The sequence below is a fragment of the Aotus nancymaae genome, unplaced genomic scaffold, assembly GCF_030222135.1.
Source record: "Aotus nancymaae isolate 86718 unplaced genomic scaffold, 86718_ANA_hifiasm-v0.15.2.pri h1tg000002l, whole genome shotgun sequence".
NCBI classification, from domain to species: domain Eukaryota; kingdom Metazoa; phylum Chordata; class Mammalia; order Primates; family Aotidae; genus Aotus; species Aotus nancymaae.
Window position 1 is genome coordinate 432,182 of NW_026988413.1, and position 24,227 is coordinate 456,408.

The following is a 24,227-nucleotide window of genomic DNA, read 5'->3' on the forward strand; positions in this document are numbered from 1 at the left end:
TGCAGCCTTGATCTCCTGGGCTTAAGTGATCCTCCCACCTCAGCCTCCTGAATAGCTGGGACTACAGGCACTTGCCACCATGCCAAGATAATTTTTAATTTTTTTTGTAGAGAGGGGGGTCCTACTCTGTTGCCCAGGTTGGTCTTGAATTCCCGGGGTCAAGCGATCCTCCTGCCTCAGCCTCCCAAAGTGATGGGTTACAGGTGAGCTACCACACTTGGCCTTGGACATTCAGTTTCAACGTGTGAATTTTGGAAGGGACACATTCAAACCATAGCACCCCAAATACTCCAAAAACAAGGATCACCTCCACTACACAAGCCTCCCAATGGAGAAATCAGTATTGATACTATACATCGTCCAACCCATAGTCCCCATCCAAGCTTCATCAACTGTGCCCACACTACTTGTCCCATGTCTGGGACCTCCCAGGAACATACATTGCATGCAGTTATGTCTCTTCAGTCTTGTATGATCTGGAACAGTTCTTAGTCTTTTCCTGTCTCTTACGACAAATTTATTTATTTATTTGTGGTTTCCCTCTGTCACTCAGGCTAGAGTGCAGTGGTGCAATCATAGCTCACTGCAGCCTTAAATTCCTCAGCTTAAGCAATCCTCTTGCCTCAGCCTCCTTAGTAGCTGGGACTACAGGCTGGTGCCACCATGCCAGGACAATTTTAAGATATTTTTATAAAGATGGAGTCCTACTATGTTGCCCAGGCTGGTCTTGAACTCCCAGCCTCAAGCTATCCTCCTGCCTCGGCCTCCCAAAGCGTAAGCCACTGCTCCTGGCTCATGACAGTAATAAAAAAAACAGAATGGCCTTCCTTCTGGGTCTGATATTCCCTCAGGCTAGATTGAGGCGGTGGTTTCTGGCAGAAGAGCGTCAGACATGCTGCTGTGGTCCTCTCAGCACACTGCATGAGGATTCAGTTTCAGTTTTTCTCCACTGATGACAGGTACCTCATTACCTGGCCATGCTGGTGTCTGCTGGCGTTTCCCACCAGAAAGTCTCAATTTTCCTCTTTGTAACTTGTAAGTATCCTGAAGAAAGGTGTTCACTCTCACTCCTCCTCAAATCTCCACCTACCACCCTGAACCTCCATTTATAGCTCACTCCTGCAACAACCTGACTACAGTCATTGATAAATGGTGATTTCAATTTTCATAATTCCTTCTCCATTTATGAGTTCATATTCCATTGAAAAGAGCTTCCCCTTCCCCACTATTATTTTTCCCGCATTCATCACTGGTTTGTTAATATACATCATCAGTATGGACTCCACTCATGGGTTTCTATTTTGCTCACTCAGTGGCAATCTGCCAGTATCATTGGTACTGGGGTACCATTGCATCCAGATGCTCAGCAGACAGAACTATGTTACATGTAAATTTTCTGTAGCACCAAAGAAGTAGCACTCGAATATAAACTTCCTCAGCAAGGCAACTTACTTCTATAGAAGGGTGTGTCTCACAAATGGAGCAATAGTGAGCACATAACTACACAAGGGAGGAGAGGAGGTTCTTATTCCTGATGCAGGTAGCCCCTACTGCTGTGTCACTCCCCTATTGGCTAGAGTTAGACCACACAGTCTAAGCAGATTCCAAGTGGCTACTTTAAAAAGAGCAGGGGTACAAGCCAGAGTGGCAGCGTGGGTAGTTCGGTGGGAAGGGCAGTTAGGGAACAGGTCAGAACAGATAACCAGAGCAGGTGACTGGAATGAGTCAGGACAGAGCATGGGACCGGGGGAACTGATGTGAACTACTGATTAGAACTGGTGGAAAAGGTTGTTTACTGAAACTATAAGGAAGTTAAACTTTAAAATGGAGAATTAAAGAATAAGAGAGATGAACATATTGACATACTGAATCTTAGAAGAGAAACTTGGAGTTCACTATATCTAACAACTAGAGAATATGTGTTTATATGCACATATATCTACATACATGTGCATACACATGGAACTATCTCTATATCTATATATACGTAATTTTTAAAATGAGTTCACATTAACACTTCCAGTTCCAATCCAATACTACAGTGTTCTCCGTAGCCTTCCCTCTTCCATGTTTCTACCTTCTCCAACAGCAAGCAACCTGGCTTTCACTGTCCCCATTATATTTAATTTGCTGGTATAACCTCCAAAAGGGAGCGGCGCAGAGCACGTGCTCCCACACTCCACAGTGAGACGTATTTAAGGTATTGGGGAGGATCCGAAAGCAGGAAGAGTTGAACGTAAGCAGAAGCGAGCGCTTTCCTCTGAAACCAGAAGACTAGAACTTTGCAGTTGTGCACGGGAGCACTCGGAATGACACTCCAGAGAAAGCAGCACGTTTCCTTGTCTACAGACTTCTTCTTGTCTACAAGAATGAAAGGATGGAGGGGTCATAAAAGGTCACAGGAGACTGAGGGGTATAATACTAGCAAAAATCTAAGAGCCAGGCAGGACCTACAGTTAGACTGACCTTGTGAGAGTGAGCTGTGGCAGGGCCTTAGGCTCTGCTTTCTGCAGGCATTAACCACAGGGAGGGGCCGGAAGCCCCAGGCTCACAGAGAGGGACGATGAGGACACTCGGGGCTGACTGGTAGGCAACATGGGAACTTCTCTTCAATCTAGTTTACATTGTTGGGTCAACCACTGGATGGCACACGGTACAGGATTTTTTATGTGGCTTATATTTACGCAAGTCTCTGTAGGATGCGGTCCTACAACTTTCCAGCAAAGTTGCAAAAGGGCTCACGTTCCCTTTCTGTGTCAACAAGGCAAGTACTTGCTTTTGTGTTGAGATTTAGTTTGAATGAAAGGTGGCCTTAGGAGCCTTAACCGGTTGCATATTCACAATCAACATAATTTGGTGCTGTGGCAAACCAGGGACTGTGAAGAGGAAGAAAAGGGAAACCACTCCCATCCCTTGCTTGGGGTTTACCGCCCTTGCCTGGAGTCGCGTGTTTTACGTATGTGATATAATCTCCACATACATACGCATACAAAATTACGCAGACATAGGAACGAGGGGAGAGAGACTCCTATGTAAAGGTGACCCTGCTTCGGGGCGTTTGCTTATTCATTCCGTACCTGCCAGTGCCCTACTTTGTTACAAATTCACTAAACATTTCCTTGGAATTCACTGAATATGCTCAAAAACAGTCAAATGGGATGTTCTCTGCTACTGTTTGAAGTTTCCTTGAGACTATAAAACAAATACAATTAACTCGATTGAATTCACTGGAAAATAAAGTGATCGATTAGTTGTGTTTCTGAGTCAACTGAAAAATGATCCCAGAAAGAAATCACAGGCAAGGCCTACATGAGTCGTCCGAAACAGCTATTAATAAGGGCCACAATATTAACACCTTTGGCGAAGCCGCGTGGTGCGCGGGGTGGGGGTCCCGAGGGTCAGCGGCGCCTCCTGCGCGCTCGCGGTTGTCTCTGCCCGGCTCCACGAGAACCCCTCAGGGAGCGCTTCTGTGATCCGAGGCATCTTCAGTGCCGGCTGAACCGTGTGAGAGAGGTCAGGCTCACGACGGAGTCGTTAGCGTTCAAAGCCCTGACGAGCAGCGCAGGGAGGGCCACTGGCGCAGCGTTCTCCCGCCGGGACGCCTGGAGCAACATCATCTCGCGAGACTCTGCGAGAGCCGCAGCCTCACCCCGAAAACACCAAAGACTGCCGCCAACAACGCCCGCCCGCCTCCGGCGGGTGGGGCCCTCGTCACCGGTCCTCGTGGCCGCGGAGTTACCGCAAACGCGGCCGCCGCCCACTCATCAGCCCGGCTGCGCTCAGCGGCCGCGCCCCCGCGCCCCCTGCCGTGCCCACCCTCACGCCGGCCAGCTGCTCCCAGAGGCGGTCGGCCTTTGGGTTTGACGACGGCAACTTCCCGAGCTTTGGAGCTCACACACCCGGGAGCCGCCTCGGGAGTCCCAAGACGGGGCGCGACCCAGTGTCAGAACCGCCCGCGGGCCCCGAGGCCACCGGGGAGTGGGGCCAGTGCCCCGTGGGGCTCGGAAGCCACGCCCGCTGACGCCGTGCGCCTGCCCCGCCCACTCCAGTAGTCGTCGGCCCGGCACACGGCCCGCCTCGCGCGATGACGCCACACGCCCCGCCCACTCCCGGTGGCGTGCCCAGCCCCATGCCTACGCCGCGCCCGCCCCATGCCTACGCCGCGCCCGCCCCATGCCTACGCCGCGCCCGCCCCGCGTGATGACGTCGCCGTCCCGGGCGGAGGCGGGCGTGCGGCGGAGCCGCGTCCCCTCAGAGGGGCGCTGGCGCGGACCTGAGCCGCCCGGGATCCGCGCGAGCACCCAGCCCGCCTCGGCCGGGAGGGCGGCGCGGCACGGCGGGGCGATGAGCGGCGCCCGGGGCGAGGGCCCGGAGGCGGGCGCCGACGGGGCTGGGGGCCGCGCGGCGCCTGAGAACCCCGGGGGCGTGCTGAGCATGGAGCTGCCCGGGCTGCTGGCGCAGCTGGCGCGGAGCTTCGCGCTGCTGCTGCCCGTGTACGCGCTGGGCTACCTGGGGCTCAGCTTCAGCTGGGTGCTGCTGGCGCTCGCGCTGCTCGCCTGGTGCCGCCGCAGCCGCGGCCTCAAGGCCCTGCGCCTGTGCCGCGCGCTGGCGCTGCTGGAGGACGAGGAGCGCGCCGTGCGCCTGGGGGTGCGCGCCTGCGACCTGCCCGCCTGGGTGAGTGCAGATCCCGGCCCGCCCTGACCCCTGACCCCTGACCCCAGCCCCGGGCCGCGATACCCCTCGTCCCAGGCGCTCCCCTCCCGGCGACCTGTCCCCGGCCCTGCCCGGGGACCCTATTCCCCACCTACCCCGGTGCAGGCAGGCGCTTCCCTCCCGCCTGGGCGAATGCACACCGCGGCCCAGCCCCGGCCCTCGGGCCGGTTCCCGCGACCTGCCCGCCTGTGTGAGTGCAGACCCCAGCCCTTCCGCGGCCCCCGACCCCCCCCCCGCGAACCTGTCCGCCTGGGGCCGTCGCCCGCTGCTCCCGCCCGAGTCCTGAGCGGTTGGCGCCCTCCCGCTGTCCGAGTTGCGTCCCCCCGTCTGCCTCCCCGCCTGCCCAGGCTCCGGCTCCGGGGCGCGTCTGCCCTCGCGAGGCCTCCCCTCACCGTCCCGCGCATCTTCCCGGAGACCCCTCCTTACAAAGCTCTCTTCCCTCTCCCGGCCCGCGGACCCCGCGGCAGGTACCAGGCATGGCGCCCCCTCTTCGGCCGCGACCCTGCCCAGAGCGCGCGCTCCCTCTTGGTTCCTTCCAGGGAGTCTCCTTAGGGTCCTGAGCGCCAGTTCGGCTCTCGGAGCGCCCAGGGCTGTTCTCGTGCCGGTTCCCAACGCCCTGCGAGCCTGGACATGCTCCGGTGGCTTCAGCTTTTCCTTCTCTCTGTTTTAATAAAATGTAATGACAGCTGGTAGGGGAGAAGTTAACTTTTTCTTCTAGCCAGAGAAAACTCACTCCTGTCATGGTTGTTTCTGACGTAGTTCATGGGCTGTGAGTGACTCACGAAAGGTGGAGATAATAGATAATTGAAAGATTGTTTCACTTTCTTGCAAGTGTTAATCGTGAGGCTGAGCATTTTTATGCAGAGTCGACCCGAATCCAGCGTGAATCTGTGTGTGCGTGGCAGGAAGCTTTGGAAGAGTTGCAGTAATAGCGAGAGTCATAGTATTATTTTATTTTTAACTCCGGCAGTTCTCTACTTCATGTATTTATGGACTACAGACACGGAGAGTTGGCTTCATGTTTTTTTTCTTGTCATTCCCTAATTCTTAGCCATGACTTGGCGTCACAGCTTCACATTGCAAGAAATGGGATTTTAATGATGTTTCCATTAGGCTTAATGTAAACTTTGGGGTGAAGGTGGCCAGCAATGGGTTTCGGAAGGGTCATCATTTTCCCTTAGAGGAGAAAAGGTCCCAGTTTCCAGTCAGGAGACACATGAGAAGTGAGGCATGACACAATGGCAAACAAGAATTAGAAAGGAGGCGTGCGCAAGACAAGAAGATAGTAGATGCTGCTTTGTGACGGCAGATTCCAATTGGAGTAAGAATATTAACAGTAAGGGGCTTGGGAATTTACAATTCTGCCCATGCGTGGTGAGCATGTGGGACAGTAGTATTTCGAGAACCAAAGTAACTGGCATGGTACAGCTTTTAGCTAGCAGCGACAAAAACCCGAGGGGCCTGTAGAAAACAGGAAGTTTGAGGAGCCAAGGTGGGAAAACCCAAGAATAGAAGAGGTGCACTTTGCAAATGCAAAAGGACTTTAATTAAAGTGATGTTTTGTGTCTATATTACACTCAGATACATAATATTTGAAAGTAGCTAAAAACGGAGTCCATTACCATCCATTACCAAAACAGCAGCGTAATCAGTGCTGAAATTTGCAGGAAATGATGATGCTGATTTTCATAGATACTTGGTTTATTGGCTAATATCAAATTTGCTTGTAAAAATCTTTGTGGGCTGGGCGCGGTGGCTCACGCCTGTAATCCCAGCACTTTCGGAGGCCGAGGCGGGCGGATCACGAGGTCAAGAGATCGAAACCATCCTGGCCAACATGGTGAAACTCCGTCTCTACTAAAAAATACAAAAATTAGCTGGGTGTGGTGGCGTGCGCCTGTAGTCCCAGCTACTCGGGAGGCTGAGGCAGGAGAATTGCTTGAACCCGGGAGGTGGAGGTTGCAGTGAGCCGAGATCATGCCACTGCACTCCAGCCTGGTGCCTGGCGACAGAGCAAGACTCCGTCTCAAAAAAAAACAAACAAACAAACAAACAAAAAAAGACTTTGTGAAATAGACTATTTTCTCATGATGATAAATTAACAGATGCAATTGCTACCCTATTGAAGAACTGAAAATCTTTTTTTTTTTTTTTTTAAAATACAAAAGTAATTTAGCCAAAGAATCTTGCCGAGTTTTTTATCTGTGTGACTTCAACTGATGAATCATAGTGTTCATCTCGTGAAGAATTTATATTTTCTTGTTGCTCAGGCTGGAGTACAATGGCATGATCTCAGCTAACTGCAGCCTCTGCCGCCCAGGTTCAAGTGATTAACCTGCCTCAGCCTCCCGAGTAGCTGGGACTGCAGGCGCGTACCACCACACCAGCCTAATTTTTGTGTTTTTAGTAGAGATGGGGTTTCACTATGTTGGCCAGGATCCTGATCTCAATCTCTTGACCTTGTGATCCACCGCCTCGGCCTCCCAAAGTTCGATTACAGGCATGAGCCATCATGCCCTGCCAAAAATTTGTATTTTCTCCAGAATGTTTTACTTGTTTATTCCAAATTTGTACCTGAGCTCATACCACACATGTGTAGACTTCAATGTACCTATGTTGCTTAAGACAATTTTTGAAGGATTCACATGAAGCTTGACAGTGAGTGTGTTCAGAGTTTTAGAGAGGTTTTTAAAATATCTTTAAAATTGGTTGGGCATGGAGGTGTGCGGCCTGTAGTCCCAGCTACTTGGGAGGCTGAGGCAGGAGAATCGCTTGAACCTGGGAGGCAACAGTTGCAGAGAGCCGAGATCCTGCCGCTGCACTCCAGCCTAGGTGACAGAGTGAGACTCAGTCTCAAAAAAAAAAAAAACCATATGTATATATCTCTTTTAAGTTATACTATGTATTTTATTATATTTATTAAAAGTGTAACATACTTTATTTTAGTAATAAAAGCAGCAGGTTGCGTGGTCTCGAAGTGTGCCTGAAATTGCGCTGTGCCGCAGGGGCTGTAGGGTGGTCAGAGCACATGAGTGGCAGAAGAAACCATGAATGAGAAAAGCTAAGGTTTCAGTATGACTTGCACTTTGGCTTTGTTTCTGTTTTCATTTTTCTTTCCTTTTTGTTTTTTTGAGACAGCATTTCACTCTTGTTGCCCAGGCTGGAGTGCAATGGCATGATCTCAGCTCACCACAACATCTGCCTCCTGGGTTCAAGCGAATCTCCTGCCTCAGCCTCCCGAGTAGCTGGGATTACAGGCATGAGCCACCATGCCCTGCTAATTTTTGTATTTTTAGTAGAGACAGTGTTTTGTCATATTGGCCAGGCTGGTCTCGAACTCCTGACATTGTGATCTGCTCGCCTTGGCCTCCCAAAGTGCTGGGATTATAGGTGTGAGCCACTGTGCCCAGCTGTTTTCATTTTTCTAAAGATAAGTTCTTACCATGTTGTCCAGGCTGATCTCAAGCTTCTGGCCTCAAGGGATCCTCCCCCTTAGACTTCCTAAAGTGTTGGGATTACAAGTGTGAGCCACCATGCCTGGCCAGTTTTACTGGCACTTTGATTTTTACCGTACATACATAGATTCTTGGGGTTTCTGAACTTTGGGCTGGCGTTTTACCTTGAACGGGATGTGTTGTACATCCGAAAGACTGTACTCATTTTCATAGTGTGTCGTTGCCAACTGTGAATTCACAGCAGAGTGGAAACATAGGAAAGCGTGAATTAATGAGATACTAGTTTCCTAACCTCACCTTTGGATATAGTCACTGACAGCTTTTCTTTTTTCTGAGTAAAAACTTAAGCTGGATATGGAAATGAGATAGAGTATTAATACTTTGCGAAAAACTATATACTGTTTTTTATTGAGACTATTAGGATATGAAAAATGGCTCTCGCTTAACTGTGATAATTCTGTAGGAGTTTGGTCCTGCAGCTTTAATATAAACAGTGTTATTATTATTCACTTGTTTTCCCATAAACAGTTATGTTCCAGCCGTTGAGGGGAAAGGCCTGGCAGGCTGGATGCATTGAGGACAAGGCTTTTTGTTAAGTGTCTACCCTGGGTTAATGGGCCCTGGACAATTAGACTACTCTGGGTGAAGGAAGAGAAGATTTTTTTTCTTATTTATTTTTATTTTATTTTATTTTCAAGACCGAGTCTCACTGTCACCCAGGCTGGAGTGTAGTGGCACGATCTCGGCTCATGGGTTCAAGCCATTCTCCTGCCTCAGCTTCCCAAGTAGCTGGATTGCAGGTGCCTATCACCATGCCTAGCTAATTTTTGTGTTTTTAGTAGAGACAGGGTCTCACCATGTTGGCCAGGCTGTTCTCAAACTCCTGACCTCAGGTGATCCACAGCCTTGGATTCCCAAAGTGCTGGGATTACAGATGTGAGCCACCCAGCCTTTTTTTTTTTTTTTTAAGAGAGGAGGTTCTCGATATATTCCCCAGGCTAGTCTTGAACTCTTGAGCTCAAGCAATCCTATGTGAGCCTCCTAAGTAGCTGGGATTACAGGTGCATGCCACCATGCTCAGGGCTGTGCAGAAGATTCTTGAATAGTTTTTATAGGGATAAATAAGGGCAATTTATCATTGCTGTTTTTGTTTATTTTTAAATACTAGATGTTGATAGGATACTGTTGCCAATAAATGCTGATTCTATGGCTGCAAGTAAATACCCACACCTGTCATGGATAGTACTCCTTAACTGTTCTGACGGTTGGTCTTTTATTACCCTCATACTTGGATTATTGAGAATTAAAGCATATTAGCTTCCTTGGTTATGTTGTTCTGTACTTTGGTATACAAACTTTCTCTGGGGAGAGCTTTCTTCCCATTACCTTTCTGGGAAGTTCAAGAGAATTCAACTCTAGCCAAAATAGTTTAAGAACCAAATGAATAAAAAAAATAACGCACCGTGGTCTCATGTAAAGAAAGGGCAAATATTTATTTTTTATTCTCAGTGTTAATCATTGACTTAATACTTTAATAAAATGTTGTGAAGACTTGTAACTGAAAATAGTTGGCACGGCTAATTCAGGAGCCACAATTTAGCTATTTTAAACGAGTGCTACTTTAACACCTGAATCTCAGAGTGATCATGTGGTTTGAGGAAATACCAGAGTCCTCATCATAGATGCTGCCCTGCATTTCGGACAGAGATGCTGCTGTGGGTTTCTTGTTTACACCCACACTGCGGCTGCATCACAAAGGGGAAAGGACGTGACCATTGCATTGCTTCAGTTCTGTGGTCTCAGTGCTTCGTTCAGTTAGAACATTAATGCCCCAAGATGGTTACAAATAAAGCAGTAAATATCTGGTTTTTAGTTTCAGCTAAAAAATAGATTTAAATTCAGGATATATGCATCCATCAGCCTGTATGTGGTGGATTTAGTAAACCTTCTATTTAAGATAAATATTATCTTCATTCTATGTTTAAAGATGGGAGGATATAGAGCTAGGACTGAAATATAGTTTATATGAATATATACACTTGAAACATAAAATATTTTATAAGTACGTATTCATAAATATAAGTTTCCATTCTGTGAACGTCAGTTATGAAATAGTGTTGTTGTTAGACCTAATGAACCTGTGATCTTTTCTGTAGGTTTTCATGATTTCCACATTGGTCACAGCTTTTAACCTTGAATTAGACATTGTGAATGTACTAAAAGCCATCAAATTTTATGCTTTAAGTGAGTGAATTGACTAGTATGTGAATTATATCTCAGTAGCACTGTTAAAAAAAATATAGACATGGGATTTATTTTAATAATGGATGAAAAGTGAGTCGGTGATATTGCAAAATGAGTTAGTTTTACCTTTGCTTACATAATTCTAGCTAAAACGGTAAAAATTTTTAAGGAATGTTGTTCTAAGTTAAGTTTGGGGGCATTTACATTTTAAGGGATCTTTAATGAAAATGTTCGGTATATGAATAAAAAATCTAGGTAAATATTTTTTAACTTAAACCTGATACTACTTTATTTATTTATTTTCTGAGCTGGAGTCTCACTGTGTTACCCAGGTTGGCCTCGAACTCCTGGGCTCGAGGGGTCCTCCTGCTTCAGCCTCCTGAGGTAGCTGGGACTACAGGTGTGAGCCTTTGTACCCAGCTCTAATATTACTTTATTTTTTAATTTTATAAATCTATTTGAATATTTTTAATACTTGTAGTAGAGCCGAGGTCTTGCTATGTTGCCCAGGCTGGTCTCAAGCTCCTGGGCTCAAGCGATTCTCCCATCTCAGCACTTCCAAAGTGCTCTGATTACAGGTGTGAGCCACCACATCCAGCCTATAATATTACTTTAAGCACTGACACTATACTATGTTGGCTTAAACAAATACAAATTTTAATTGCATAACAATAGAAATCATGCTTCAAAAATATAAAAAACCTAAGTCTGTTTTTCTGTGAGTTATTCCAAACTCTTAACTCTGATTCAAGGTGTTAGTATATAATCATCACATACGTTTGAGTAGTTTAGCTGATGGATTGGTTTGTTTCCTGTCAGGTACGTTCTGTTAGAGCATGTTTTTATCATGTGTTATATAATACATTACATTGTAGTCTTTTGTGGTTTCTTGCATTTTGTTATGGTTTGGCAAGTCATTATCTTTTTCAGTTTTCATGACAATTCTGTCTCAGAGGAATTTTATTTTTTCCTTACGGACACGTTAGGGAAGGGCTTCTATTCCTATCCAAGGGCATGGCCTTATGTTCAGTGGCAACGGTGAAATACAGACTGCATGAGGTGGAAATCATGGGCATGTTCTGTGGGTTGAAAGCATCACAGCCTTGTGAGCAGCTGTGTAGAGGATGGTTGCAAAGGTGGATTTCTGAGCTGTCTCATCTGGAGGGAACTCCATGGAAGTTCTGATAGGGTTGTAACTCCTCCACTTGGTAGGAGGCTGCAGTGAGCTTGTGACTTACTCTGGGCCCAGCAGTAAGGAATGGAAGTGGTCCCACTAGAGCCCAGCCCAGGTCCCCAGGGGTGAGGAGTAGAATGCTCCTTCTGGATGGCTGGCCCAGGCCCTCAGGGCAGTTCTGATCTATACGATGTGAGGACTTGGGCGTGAATACTATTATGCTTTTAAGAAAGAGTTTGGGGCCAGGTGCGGTGGCTCACGCCTATAATCCCAGCACTTTGGGAGGCCGAGATGGGTGGATCACGAGGTCAAGAGATCGAGACCATCCTGGTCAACATGGTGAAACCTCATCTCTACTAAAAATACAAAAATTAGCTGGGCGTGGTGGCACACGCCTGTAGTCCCAGCTACTCGGGAGGCTGAGGCAGGAGAATTGTTTGAACCCAGGAGACGGAGGTTACAGTGAGCCGAGATCGCGCCATTGCACTCCAGTCTGGGTAACAAGAGCGAAACTCCGTCTCAAAAAAAAAAAGAAAGAGTTTGGACATAATAAGGGGTGAAAGCAGTGATGTATTCAGATCTAAGCTTGTGAAATCAGAAAAGGAAAGCTACTGTGTAATGCAGTGTAGTTCTGTTCTCGCTGTAGCTACCAGAAAACTCATAGCCAGAATTATTGCTGGGTTGTTGGGCCCTGTACTACTGTAATAGCTGGGAGTACCCACTGCACCTTTCTTCAAATAGACGATCTTCTTTTACTCTCAATGATCTTATTGTTCCTTGAACACTGAGTCACCTCATGTTCTCTTGGAATTGGGTGGGGCATAGTTCTTACGCAGATGGTGAATATGTTGGTAGTTGTCTTTTGCATGGGATCATTTTTCCATAAAGCATGTTTTATTTACAGAGGTATTTCCTGAGTCTTTCTCCCTGTCACTGATTTTTTTCTTCATTTATTTTTCTTAACTGTTTTCAAAGTTCTATAATGTTTGTTAAAGCAAACTATTTATTTTTCTAAATTTTTCCTGGATCACATTTTAAGAAACTAGCCCAATTTATATGTAAGGATTAAAAATGAGTCTTTATGAATTTATGAACATTTATTAGGAATTTGCTATGTTCTGGGTGCTATGTTCCAGGTACTGTGCTAGGTACTGGTGACACAAAATATGTGTCAGACAAGGCCTTAAACTCAGAAATTTACTAACTGGCAATAACACAACAAATCTGTTTAATCCTAGCTTTAGTCATAGTATGAATTGGTGGGTTTTTTAAAAAATTGTTTTTATTTACTTTTGACACAAGGTCTTGCTCTGTTGCCCAGACTGGAGTGCTGGTGGCACAATCGTGGCTCACTGCAGCCTCAAACTACTGGGCTCAGTTACCCCTCCCGGGTCAGTCTCCCCAGTAGTTTGGACTACAGGCATGCACCACCATGCCTCGCTAATTTTTTTAAAAATTTTTTTCTAGAGAGGGGGTCTTGCCATGTTACCCAGGCTGGTCTTGAACTCCTGGGCTCAAGCGATCCTCCTGCCTGTACCTCCCAAAGGTCTGGGAATACAGGCGTGAGCAATTGCATCTGGCTTTTGTTATTTTTCAGCTGATAAAAGTATTATTTTTATTGTGTTCAGCCTGTTTTGAAAATGTATACATTGTGGAATTTGCTAAAGCAAGCTAATTCACAAATGTATTATGTCACATGCTTAACCATTTTTTGTGGTGGAACACTAGAAAATCTCAGTGATTTTTCAAGAATGTATTACATTGTTGCTAACTATAGTTACAGTGTTGTACCATAGATCTCTTGAACTTATTCCTCATAATTGAAATGTTCTGTCCTTTGACTAATATCTCTAGATTCTCCCCCATTCTTTTAGTAAAAGTAATACATATTCATTTTTTTAAAAAATCCAGGAAAAAATGTATTAACATCACCTAAAATACCAAACCACCTGTAATGGTAGTTGGTGGAAAATTACAAATTGAATAGGGTTTAATGGATTATAGCAGTGTCTAGATCAAAGTATCAATACATGTCTGGGCGCAGTGATTCACGCCTGTAATCCCAGCACTTTGGGAGGTTGAGGCAGGCAGATCAGGAGGTCAGGAGTTCGAGACCAGCCTGGCTAACATGGTGAAAACCCATCTCTACGGAAAATACAAAAATTAGCCAGGTGTGGTGGCGCACGCCTGTAATCCTAGCTACTCGGGAGGCTGAGGCAAGAGAATCACTTGAACCGGGAGGCAGTGGTTGCAGTGAGCTGAGACTGTGCCGTTGCACTCCAGCCTGGGTGACAGAACAGAAAAAGAAATGAGGGACGGAGGGAGGGAGGATAAAGTATCAATACAAAGCAAGAAGCACAACCCACATGCTCTTGTGTATCCACAGCAGCAGTGTCATTTTGGGTAACAACTTTAGTTTTGTGCCTGGTGACTGCATACTAGAATTAGTGAATAACCATACCAACAGCAGCTGTGGAAATACTAATATGATGGTTTTCATTACACTTTCTTTATGACTTGTAACATTGTCGTTGAAACAGCTTGATTCTTTTTTTAAAATTTGTTCAGTTACATAGTGAAGTCTCCTATCTTTCTATTTTTAATGAACATGCAGTTGTATTTTTCTTCATTTCTTAGCTTATGGCTAGACAGGTTTTAAAAACATAGTTTTTCTGATTTGAGAAGAAAGCATGCTCATTGAAGAATAAGCTTTGGAGAAGAATGAAGGGGAGAAAAGTCACCTGCAATTCTATTAACTAGTGATCACCATTAGCAACATTTGGTGGATTTTGCTCATCTTTTAATGACATGTTTGGATGTATATGTGTTGTGTGTATATATCCTCCTTTCTTAAATACTATATTATAGATATTTTGTTATTCTTCAGTAATATGAGTTTGACTATTGCGATATCATCTGTCTTATGGAACTATCAGGCTTTATTTAAATGATGTCTGATAGACATTTGAAAAACTAGATTGTTAGATACTATATGATGAGAAGAGATAAAAATAGAATTTGAGATATTTAATTTCCTACTCTTTTTAAGTTATGAAAACTTATTTACTTGAGCTATTTATTAGATCTGTGTCTAGGATGTATGAATTATTTTTGAACTCATTAGACTGGCATGTTAATTTCATAAGCAAAAGTCTGGCCATGGAAGGCAGTGTTTGTTTTTGCATGGTATGATATTAAAAGACAGAAGATTTATTCCCATCGCTTTTTATCCGAATAACCTTTGGAAGAAAACATTCCCTCCATAATGAGTCACAGATTCAGATGGCTTTTCTTCCCTGTGCTGTGTTGGTATATTAAAATTTGTTAACAGTTACAAGTATTTTTAACTGCGGTGGTTTTGTGTAGCACAATTGAGTGATGGCTACTTTGAGGTTCCTGAGATGACTCGCTGAATCGGTTTGTCCTTGCCTGGACGTGACCAGTCATGTGGCCAGCGCCCATTTGAGTGGGCTGCCTTCATCCCTGTGGGGTGTGCTGAGGCGTGGCTGCTGGTGTCTCGTTAGCTTTGAGGCTCCCACCATCTCTGCAGAGCCCACAGCTCGGCCCCTAGCTCTGGTGTGTGTGGGTTCTGCCCTGAGACCCACCCCTTTCTAACACCCTGCCCTTGGGTGAGTCAGGCACAACTCTTTAACTAACCTTGTTTCCTCTCCGGTTTCATGGGGGTTGAGCCTGACTCTGTGCTGTGGTTATGAGGCTGGAATGGGGGGAAGCCAGTGAACACACTGGACACGGGCGGACGGCGGGCAGCGAGGCATGTCCTCAGGTCAGCCATCTGAGTCACAGGCCCGAAGATGCACAGCTGTGACCGATGCTCCCCTTGCAGGCAAGTCCTGGTGTGGCCTTTGCTACCTCCCTCCCCCACTTCTGCTGAAATGGAACAGATGAGCCCTGGGGTTTTTCTTTGTTTCTGTTCCACTGTGGTTTGTTTATGTTGTTGCTAAGAATTTATCTACCATAATGCTTTGTTATTATTAACACTTGCAAGTATGTATACCTTAACATTGCACTTTCTCTCACTTTTTCTCTGTATATCCCTAAAATAATATCCAAGGAGCCTACATTGTCACTCTTCTTCCTTGCCTTGATTTGCTCTGTGTCTTCCTCCTTAAAACAAATACTGTTCCAAGGACATGACCCATCCTTCTTGGCTCCCCTTCCAGGAGACACCCTGATGCCATAGATAATGATAGTTAATTTTACATTTTGTACGTATATATAACATTTAATTATTCTAATATTCCTTAACGTCCTTCTGCGAGTAAGTGCTGGTTAGTGACTAAAAAGTGGGGACTTGAAAGTGCACATCGTATTTCGGGGTGGGTTGTAATAGTTTAATTTTAACATGTATCATGTGGAGTTGTTTCCTTCTCTTCATGTCTCAGGGATTGATATGTTTTAAGTTTCCCAGAGTAAGGTAGATCTGTAGAAATTAAATCCAGTGGCAAGGGAGGAGAACATTATCTGACTTGCTTTACGCCATAAATATTATACTGGAGTATATATTATATGCTAGTTTTTGGTTATGGTGCTCACATTTCTGGAACCAGTATCAAATTGCTAAAATTATTAATCTGAATGATACTTTCACCTTCTTTTTCTCATGAAATTTTGTTACATATTTTTTAAAGCATGTAGTTTAATCTGTAAATCAAAAGTATCTGAAACAAGTCTCAATTAATTTAGTGTTTCATTTTGCTAGGGTTAATGTGCCCAAGGTGGTTGACCTGTAAGTTTCAGGGATTCATAAGATATGAATCAATACACGAACGCTGTACGTTGGTTTAGAAACGTGGGACAACCGGGAGCCAGTCTGTGGCGGGGGCGCTCCAGATCATAGCTGGACTCCTTCTGATGGCAGTTGGTTCAGTTGCTATCTAGAGACCTGGAATCAACAGAAAGGAATGTTTGGGTTACCTTGTGGAGACCAAGGTTTTACTGTACAGATGAAGCCTGCTACCTGCAGGCTTCAGAGAGAACAGATGATAAAGGTTTCCTGTCAGACTTGGAGTCTCTTGTGTCAGTCTTAATCTCTGTGTTGATGGTGATGGTAATGAGGTGTGTCTGATGCTCCCTCCCCCCACCGTCATGGCCTGAAGTAGTTTTACAGGTTAACTTTGGAATGCCCCTGGCAGAGAGGAGGGGCTGTTGAGTTAGTTGGGGGCTTAGAATTTTATTTTTGGTTTTACTTCTTACCCAATTTGTAAGTTGTTATATAAAGCTGATGTTGACATTCATACACAGTCAGAAGTGAAGAGCCTACTGAGATCATTAACTTGTTTCATTTCTGTTACAAGTCTTTAAATGGCTACTAAGTGCATAAGTAAAATTTGTTAACACTGTCTACCTTAATATCTGAGTGCTGGAATTTTGAAACCAAAACCCCAAACATAATCCAATACAAAGTAACAATACTATTCCTACTTATTCCTCCCCCTCCCTCCCGCATGTATAAAGATCTTGGAATTTATCCAGGAATTGATTTCACTTAATAACGAATGATGTGTATGAAGCGACGTTTTAAAAGAAGTGCTCCGTAGATGTTAACGTCATTCCTGGAGCAGTAGGGAAACGATGACATGGTCAGTCTTGCTCTGTGTTGGGGCCACTGTGACAAAGTGCCATAAACTTGGTGGCTTCAAACAACATACTTATATGGTTCTGGAGGCCAGAAGTCCAAAATCAATCCCTCTGGGCTAAAATGAAGGGCTGGGCAGGTTGTGCACTCTGGAGGCTCGGGGAGAAGCTTTTCCTGCTTTTCTAGCTTCTCAGCCTGCCGCATTCCATGGCTGCAGGCCCTTCTCCCTTCAGAGCCGGCAGCTGCTTCCAGCCTCTTAGGGCCTTTCTGCTTTCTGTTTTGTCAAACGTCTGTTCCTCCCTCTTTTCTTTCTTCTCCGTAGACAAGGGTCGAGGCTGCAGTGAGCTGTTTGCGCCCAGGCTGAAGTGCAGTTGCATGATCATAGCTCACTGCAATCTTGATCTCCTGGACTTGAGCACCCCTTCCACTTCAGCCTCTTGAATATCTGGGACTACAGACCTGCAGATAGCTTAGATAATTAGCAAATTAGATTAGATTAGCTAATTTGCTAATTTTAAAAATTTTTTAGGGAGACGGAGTCTCACTGTGTTGCCCAGGCGGAATTTCCTCCCTTTTTAAGAATACTGGGGATGGCATTTAGGGCCTCCAAGGGTAATCCTCCTCCACCGAAGAACTTTTATTTTATCACATCTGCAGCATTGTTTTTTGCCATATAAGGCGACACTCACAAATTCCAGAGATTAGGACGTGACCATCTTTTGAGGGCTGTTACTCAGCTTCCCATACAACCCTGTAGCTTGGAGCATTCAGGAGTCAGGAAGGCTCAGTTCTAGCATTTTTCCTGTGCCTTAGCGTCTCAGAAATCAGATTTATTTTACAAGGGTGTCATTGTTAATGGACAGTGCTCTTAGTGGCACCTAAAGTGTTGGTGCAGCTTATAATTGGTCACATCTTGGATTCAATACTGAGGGTTTTTTTTCCCATTTTTGGCTGTAGCCCCCGTGCCTGAGGTTGGGTGTGGTCTTTCAGAGGTGGAATAAGCGAATCCACACAGGATAAGGAGGAGCTGTGCAGTGGGAAGAAGGGTTAGGAACTGTTGGGAACTGAGATGACCACAGGAAGCAGCACCGTGAGTTACACGAGGGGAAGAGTTGGGGCTTGATCCCTAGACACAGGGCAGCATCCAGGTATCAACTAGAGGGATGTGTCCCTATTTAAAAGGGGGATTTAGCAAGATACTTTTGGCAGGGATATCCAGAGGGACTAGGGGTACAGATCTAAGCGTGAAGCCGAAGGAGCACCCGAATCTCATGGGACTAGCTTTGGGGAGGAAGGAAGATAGATGAGTGAGCCGGGGATGGGAACGACAACCCCAGGGTGTAGAAATAAAGCTAGAACGATAGGAGCAGTAGTTTGAAGCTGAGGCTGGGGCGGGAGATTAATTTAGTCTTTAATGTTGGTGTAAGAAGCCCAAGGAAGTTCCAGGAGGACTCAGCCCAACAGCAGCCAGAGCCTCGCTGGCGAGACAGGAGACAGGCAAGGGAGAGGAGGAAGATCGTGCTCGTAGCTTCACAAGGGCTGACTGCGCTAGGAGGAGTGTAACAGAAATCCCGTGGAAAAACAGACGGGGAGTGTGCTTAGCACTCATTGCAGGCTGTCTTCTAAACTCTTAACACAGAAGTCACTTAAACCTCACAGCTAACCTGCCACCTTTGCTTTATAAGTAAGGAAACAAGCCCTGCTAATGTCAGAGGTGAGCAGAGGCAGCCCTTGACCTGTGAGGTCTGAGACTGCTGTGCATTCTGTGCTCTCCTCTCTCTCGATGGCAGTAGAGGAGGAACCGGGGGTTTGGCACCATCCAAGTCATTTTTACAACCCTGAGAGAATTGTATGTCTTTTCTGCTGTTAGAGAAGGAGCTAAGGTCTGAGAGAGACTGCAGTCACCCCAGTAGAAGTCAGGTGACCCTGCCTGGCCGTACTCAGTGCCCCGGGAGCTGGGCCCAGCCCTAACACCTGTGCTTGTGGAAGGCACCAGAGATGCCAGGGTGGTGGTGGGTTACTGTTTCCAGAAGAGCAAAACCATGCAAGTGAATGACCCAACTGCTTGTTGGCCAGTGGGAGCTTCTCCAGGTGTTTTAAGCTTATATACTGTCAGCATTCTTAAATGCATTATGAGGTGACAACCAGACTGCCATATATTTTTTAAATGTTTTTGATGTGTGAGAGTAATCAGGACTAGTAACAGAAGGGCTGTCCCTTGTCTTTGTTTCTTTCTTGCTGTTACACGTTTTGTCCAGGATTATTTTCCTCCTGCCTAAAGAACTAACTTAAGTATTTCTTTTTTTTTTTTTTTGACTCTTTCTTTTTAAAAGGAAGAAAGAAAGGAAAAAAAGAATGAAGAAGAGGAAGAAAAAGGAAGAGAGAGAGAATGGGAGTACTGCTTTCTTGCCCAGGCTAGAATGCAGTTTAGAAATGGATATCGAAAACCTCTTTTATACCAATAATTATACTTAATGATGTAGACAGGAAGGAATAAGGGAAGAAAATAACAAACAAGCAGCCAACCAATAATTCATTTAAACCTATGAAATGCTATGCGATTACTGAGGAGTGATTTACTTCCAATTATGTAGTCACTTTTGGAATAGGTGTGAGGTGGTAATGTATGTTTTGTGTATTTGAAGTGGAGAGTTCTATGAATGTTTATTAAGTTTACTTGTTCCGGGTCTGAGTTCAAGTCCTGGATGTCTTTGTTAATTTTCTGTCTCGTTGATCTATAGAATTGTTAGCTCTTCTAGTTGCATTGATCCTTTTGCCATTATGCAATGTCCTTCTTTGCCTCTTTTGATCTTTGTTGCTTTAAAGTCTATTTTATCAGAGGTGACAATTGCATCTCCTGCTTTTTATTTATTTGTTTATTTTTACTCTCTGGTTGGTAAATCTTCCTGCTTCTCTTTGTTTTGAGTTTTTGTGTATCGTTGCATGTGAGATGGGTCTGGATGCAGCATACCGATGGGTTTTGGCTTTTTATCCAATTTGAATATATATGAATTTAATACTGCCATTTGATGCTAGCTGGCTGTTTTGCCCATTAGTTGGTGTAAATTTTTCATTGTGTTGATGCTCTTTGCTTTTTGATATATTTTTGGAAAGGCTGATACTGGTTGCCCCTTTATATGTATAGTGCTTCTTTCAGAAGCTCTTGTAAAGCAGGCCTGGTGGTGGTGAAATCTCTAAGTACTTGCTTATTTGTAAAAGATTTAATTTTTCCTTCGCTTGTAAAGCTTAGTTTGGCTGGATATGAAATTCTGGGTTGAAAGTTCTTTTCTTTAAGGATGTTAAATATTGGTCCCCACTCTTTTCTGGCTTGTAGGGTTTCTGCTGAGAGATCTGCTGTAAGTCTGATAGGTTTCCCTTTGTGGGTAACCTGATCTTTCTCTCTGGCTGCCCTTAGTATTTTCTCCTTCATTTCAACCCTAATAAATCCGGCGATTATGTGCCTTGGGGTTGGTCTTCTTGAAGAATATCTTTGTGGTGTTCTCTGTATTACCTGGAGTTCAATATTACCCTGCCTTGCTAGGTTGGGAAAGTTTTCCTGAATGATATCCTGAAGAGTATTTTCCAACTTGGATTCATTCTCTTCATCACATTCAGGTACACCTATCAAACGTAGATTAGGTCTTTTCACATAGTCCCATATTTCCTGGAGACTTTGCTTATTTCTTTTTATCCTTTTTTCTCCAATCTTGTCTTCTCGTTTCATTTCACTGAGCTGGTCCTCAACTACTTATATCCTTTCTTCTGCTTGATCAATTCGACTGTTTAAACTTGTGCATACTTCGCGAAGTTCTCGTGTTGTGTTTTTCAGCTCCATCAATTCACTTATATTCCTCTCTGAATTGTCCATTCTCGTTAGCATTTCGCCAAACCTTTTTTCAAGGTTCTTAGTTTCTTTGCATTGGGTTAGAACAAGTTCTTTTAATTCACAGAAGTTTCTTATCACCCACCCACCTTTTGAAACCTGCTTCTGATAATGGAACACACTCGTTCTCCATTAAACCTTGTTCCGTTGCTGATGAGGAACTGCGATCCCCTGTAGAGGGAGAGGCACTCTGATTTTGAGTATTCTCTGCCTTTTTAGGCTGGTTTCTTCCTTTCATTATATATGTATCCGTCTGTTGTCTTTGTAATTACCGACTTTCTAACTAGGTCTCTGAGCTGACGTCCAACTTGTTGATTCCCAGTGCTGAAATCTGAGCAATCCACTGCTCCGGCCAAAACAGCGGTGTTAAGATTGATGGTGCTTTTCTGCCCGGGAATCTCCGGACTCTGCACCAAGAACTGCTGCGCTGAGGTGCCAGCAAAACCGCCGCGCCGGCCACAAGAGTTGCCCTGGCGACCCGTGGGGCTCCTCCGCTGGGGATCTCTTGGTCCGTGAGCGACAAAAATTTGTCTGAAAGTGTGGTGTCCTCTCGTTCTCTGTGCTTTCACTGGGAACTACGAGCCTGAGCTGCTAGTGGTCAGCCATCTTGGATCTCTCTCCCAAGTATTTCTTTTAGTGCAAGTCTGCCAGCAATGGATTTTCTCTAGTTTTGTTTGGAAAGGTATTTACTTCACTTTCACTTTCTTAAATTAATAGACTTCATTTTTCAGAACAACTCTGGGTTTCCAGAAAAATTGAGCAGATAATACAGAGCGCCCACATCCCTTCTTAGGATTTCCTATCCTACATTTCCCACAACTAATGAACCCACGTTGATATATTTAACAATATTAACTGAAGCCCACGGTTTACAGTACAGCTCATTCTCTGTATGGAGCATTCTGTGGGTCTTGACAAATGGATAGTGTCACAAATCAACTATTACAATGTCACAAAATAGTTTCCCTGCCCTAAAAACCTTCTGTGTTTCAGTACTTCCTCTCCGTCTGCCTGTGTTCACTGATCTCATCGTTTTGCCCATTCTAGAATGTCATATATTGGAATTATAAAGTATTGGCTTTTTCAGATTGGTTTATTTCACTTAGAAATATGCATTTTTAGGTTTGTCTGTATCTTTTCTTTGCTTGATAGCTGTTTTCTTTGTTTTATTCGTATTGCAGTAAATTCAGATGACGTAAAACCATTTTAAAGGACACAGTTCAGTGCCATTTAGTACGTTTACATGAGGTGTAATTGTCACTTCTGTCTGGTTCCAAAACATTTTCTCTGCCCCAAAAGGAACCCTGTTTTGTGCCCATTAGCAGTCATGCCCCGTCTCCCCTCCCCCAACCCACGGCAACCACGTCTGCTCTGTCTCTGTGGCTTTACCTGTTCTGGGTATTTCATGTGAATGGAGGCATGTTAACATCTGTGTGATCTTCTGTGTGTGGCTTCTTCCAGTTAGTGTAGCTTTGAGGTTCATTTACATTGTAGCGTACGCCAGTGTATCGTCTCTTCCAGGCTCAACATTCCTGTATGCGGCTGCACCACAGTTTCATTATCCATTCGCCCACGGATGGTCATTCGGGTTGTTTCCACCTTAATATTGTGAACGGTGCTGCTATAAACATTGATGTACGAGTTTTTGTTTGAATACTCATTTTCCGTTCTTCCAAGTATACATCTAGGAACAGAATTGCTGGGTTGATATTTACCATTTTGAGGAACGCCAGACTATTTTCACAATGCCTATACCGTTTTACATTCTCACCAGCTACGGATGAAGGTGGAATTCCTCCACATCCTTGCCAACACTTGTTTTTTTCTATTTTTTATTGTTACTGCTGTCCTAGTGGATGTAAAGTGGGATCCGTGGCTCTGGCTTAGATTGCCCTGATGATGAACTCACGCCACCTTCATGTGACTGTGCATTTCTTCCATTTCCACATTCAGTTACATCGTTTGGTAGCTTGAAATTGGCCATGGCGGGAATATTCACACCTTGGAAGTTAGTGGTTTCAGGGAGGTGGCTATGAGCAGGAGCTGGCCAAGCCCATCCCTGCTCAGAAGCCTGTCCTCCTCCAGAGAGACTCCCCTGTCCTCTGGAAGGCAGAGCGGGAGCAGGCTGGCTTCTCCAGGGCGATTCTGAGCTCGCCTGCCACTGTGTTGCAGGCGGAAGCTCTGGCTGCCCCGATCTAAAGCCCAGCCCTACCAATGTTGTGACTCGGAATCTGCAGTGTTTCCTGAGTGCCCCCGGTCTGTCCCAGAGTCCAGTTTGTGCTTTCTCAGTACAACATGCTTTTGCCAAAAGCTCTATTTTGCTCCTTGAAGGTTAGCTTCTTGCCCTGGGTAGCTTAGGAACTTAGCAAATTCCTCTTCAGAGAGTCTGTACGCTTCTTCCCGCTTCCCTCTCTCAGGGATCTGGGCCCTTCACATTCGGTTGTGCAGCTGACCAGACTCCAGTTCTTGTCCCGCCAGTCTCCCAAGACGGCTGTAAGCCCTGCTGGCTTCTTGGAATCTCAGCCACGTTTTTCTGGATTTCTCAACCTCTTGTAGCACAACCTAGAAGGAGAACAGCCACCGAAGTTGACTCCCTACTCTGTGGTCTCCGCCTCCCCTGAGCCCTGCAGTGTTTCCAGTGTTTTCAGGTGTGTGCGTGAGCTTGTGTTCATGTGCCTGTGTGCTTCTGTGTTTTCAGGTGTGTGTGGGGTTCATCTTTATGGTCTCACCAGACAGTTCTGATGTATTTCTCAGTGTTTAACTAATTTGGCAGATAATGTGGGACTCACAGTGGAATGGCTTTGCCCCTCATTTACCATTGAGGCTGAGCCATATGCTCTTTAAGGACCAAATAGATCGCTGAGGCACCTTTGTTGGTTGGTTAAGCCATGAACAAGGAGCTCTGAATTAGGCCACTGATTTACTTCTGGTCCTCTGGCTTTACTTATTTTGTTCTGTTATTATTTGGGGAGGTATCTGATTAAAGTCAGTGGGCCATGGTAAAAGCAGTATGTGTTTTAGAGATTGAGATATTCATTTCTTTTTCATAATTTTAATTTTCTTTCTTTTTTTCTTTTTTTTAAGAGGCAGAGTCTCATTCTGTTGCCACGCTGGAGTGCAGGGTGTAATCACAGCTCACTGTAGCCTTGACTTCCTGATCTC

General features: G+C 45.1%; 1 protein-coding gene and 1 long non-coding RNA gene across 4 annotated transcripts in view; one reads left to right on the plus strand and one right to left on the minus strand.

The window, feature by feature from the left end:
• Positions 1-1,776: 1,776 nt before the first annotated feature.
• Positions 1,777-3,348, minus strand: LOC105712301 (uncharacterized). Its single transcript, XR_001106287.2, has 2 exons — positions 2,467-3,348; positions 1,777-2,361 (listed from the first exon to the last, which is right to left on the minus strand). It is a non-coding gene; the product is annotated as an uncharacterized LOC105712301 (long non-coding RNA).
• A 981-nt stretch (positions 3,349-4,329) lies between these two features.
• Positions 4,330-24,227, plus strand: part of ESYT2 (extended synaptotagmin 2) — a 103,149-nt gene continuing 83,251 nt past the window's right edge. The window contains exon 1 of one of the 3 annotated variants that reach the window (XM_012445293.3): positions 4,330-4,674. In XM_012445293.3, the coding sequence (XP_012300716.3) occupies positions 4,345-4,674 (330 nt within the window). In that variant the 5' untranslated portion in view covers positions 4,330-4,344. Of the gene's footprint in view, positions 4,675-18,236; positions 18,273-24,227 lie in introns of those variants that run through there. The other 2 variants (XM_064366832.1, XM_064366869.1) reach the window with 2 other exon arrangements.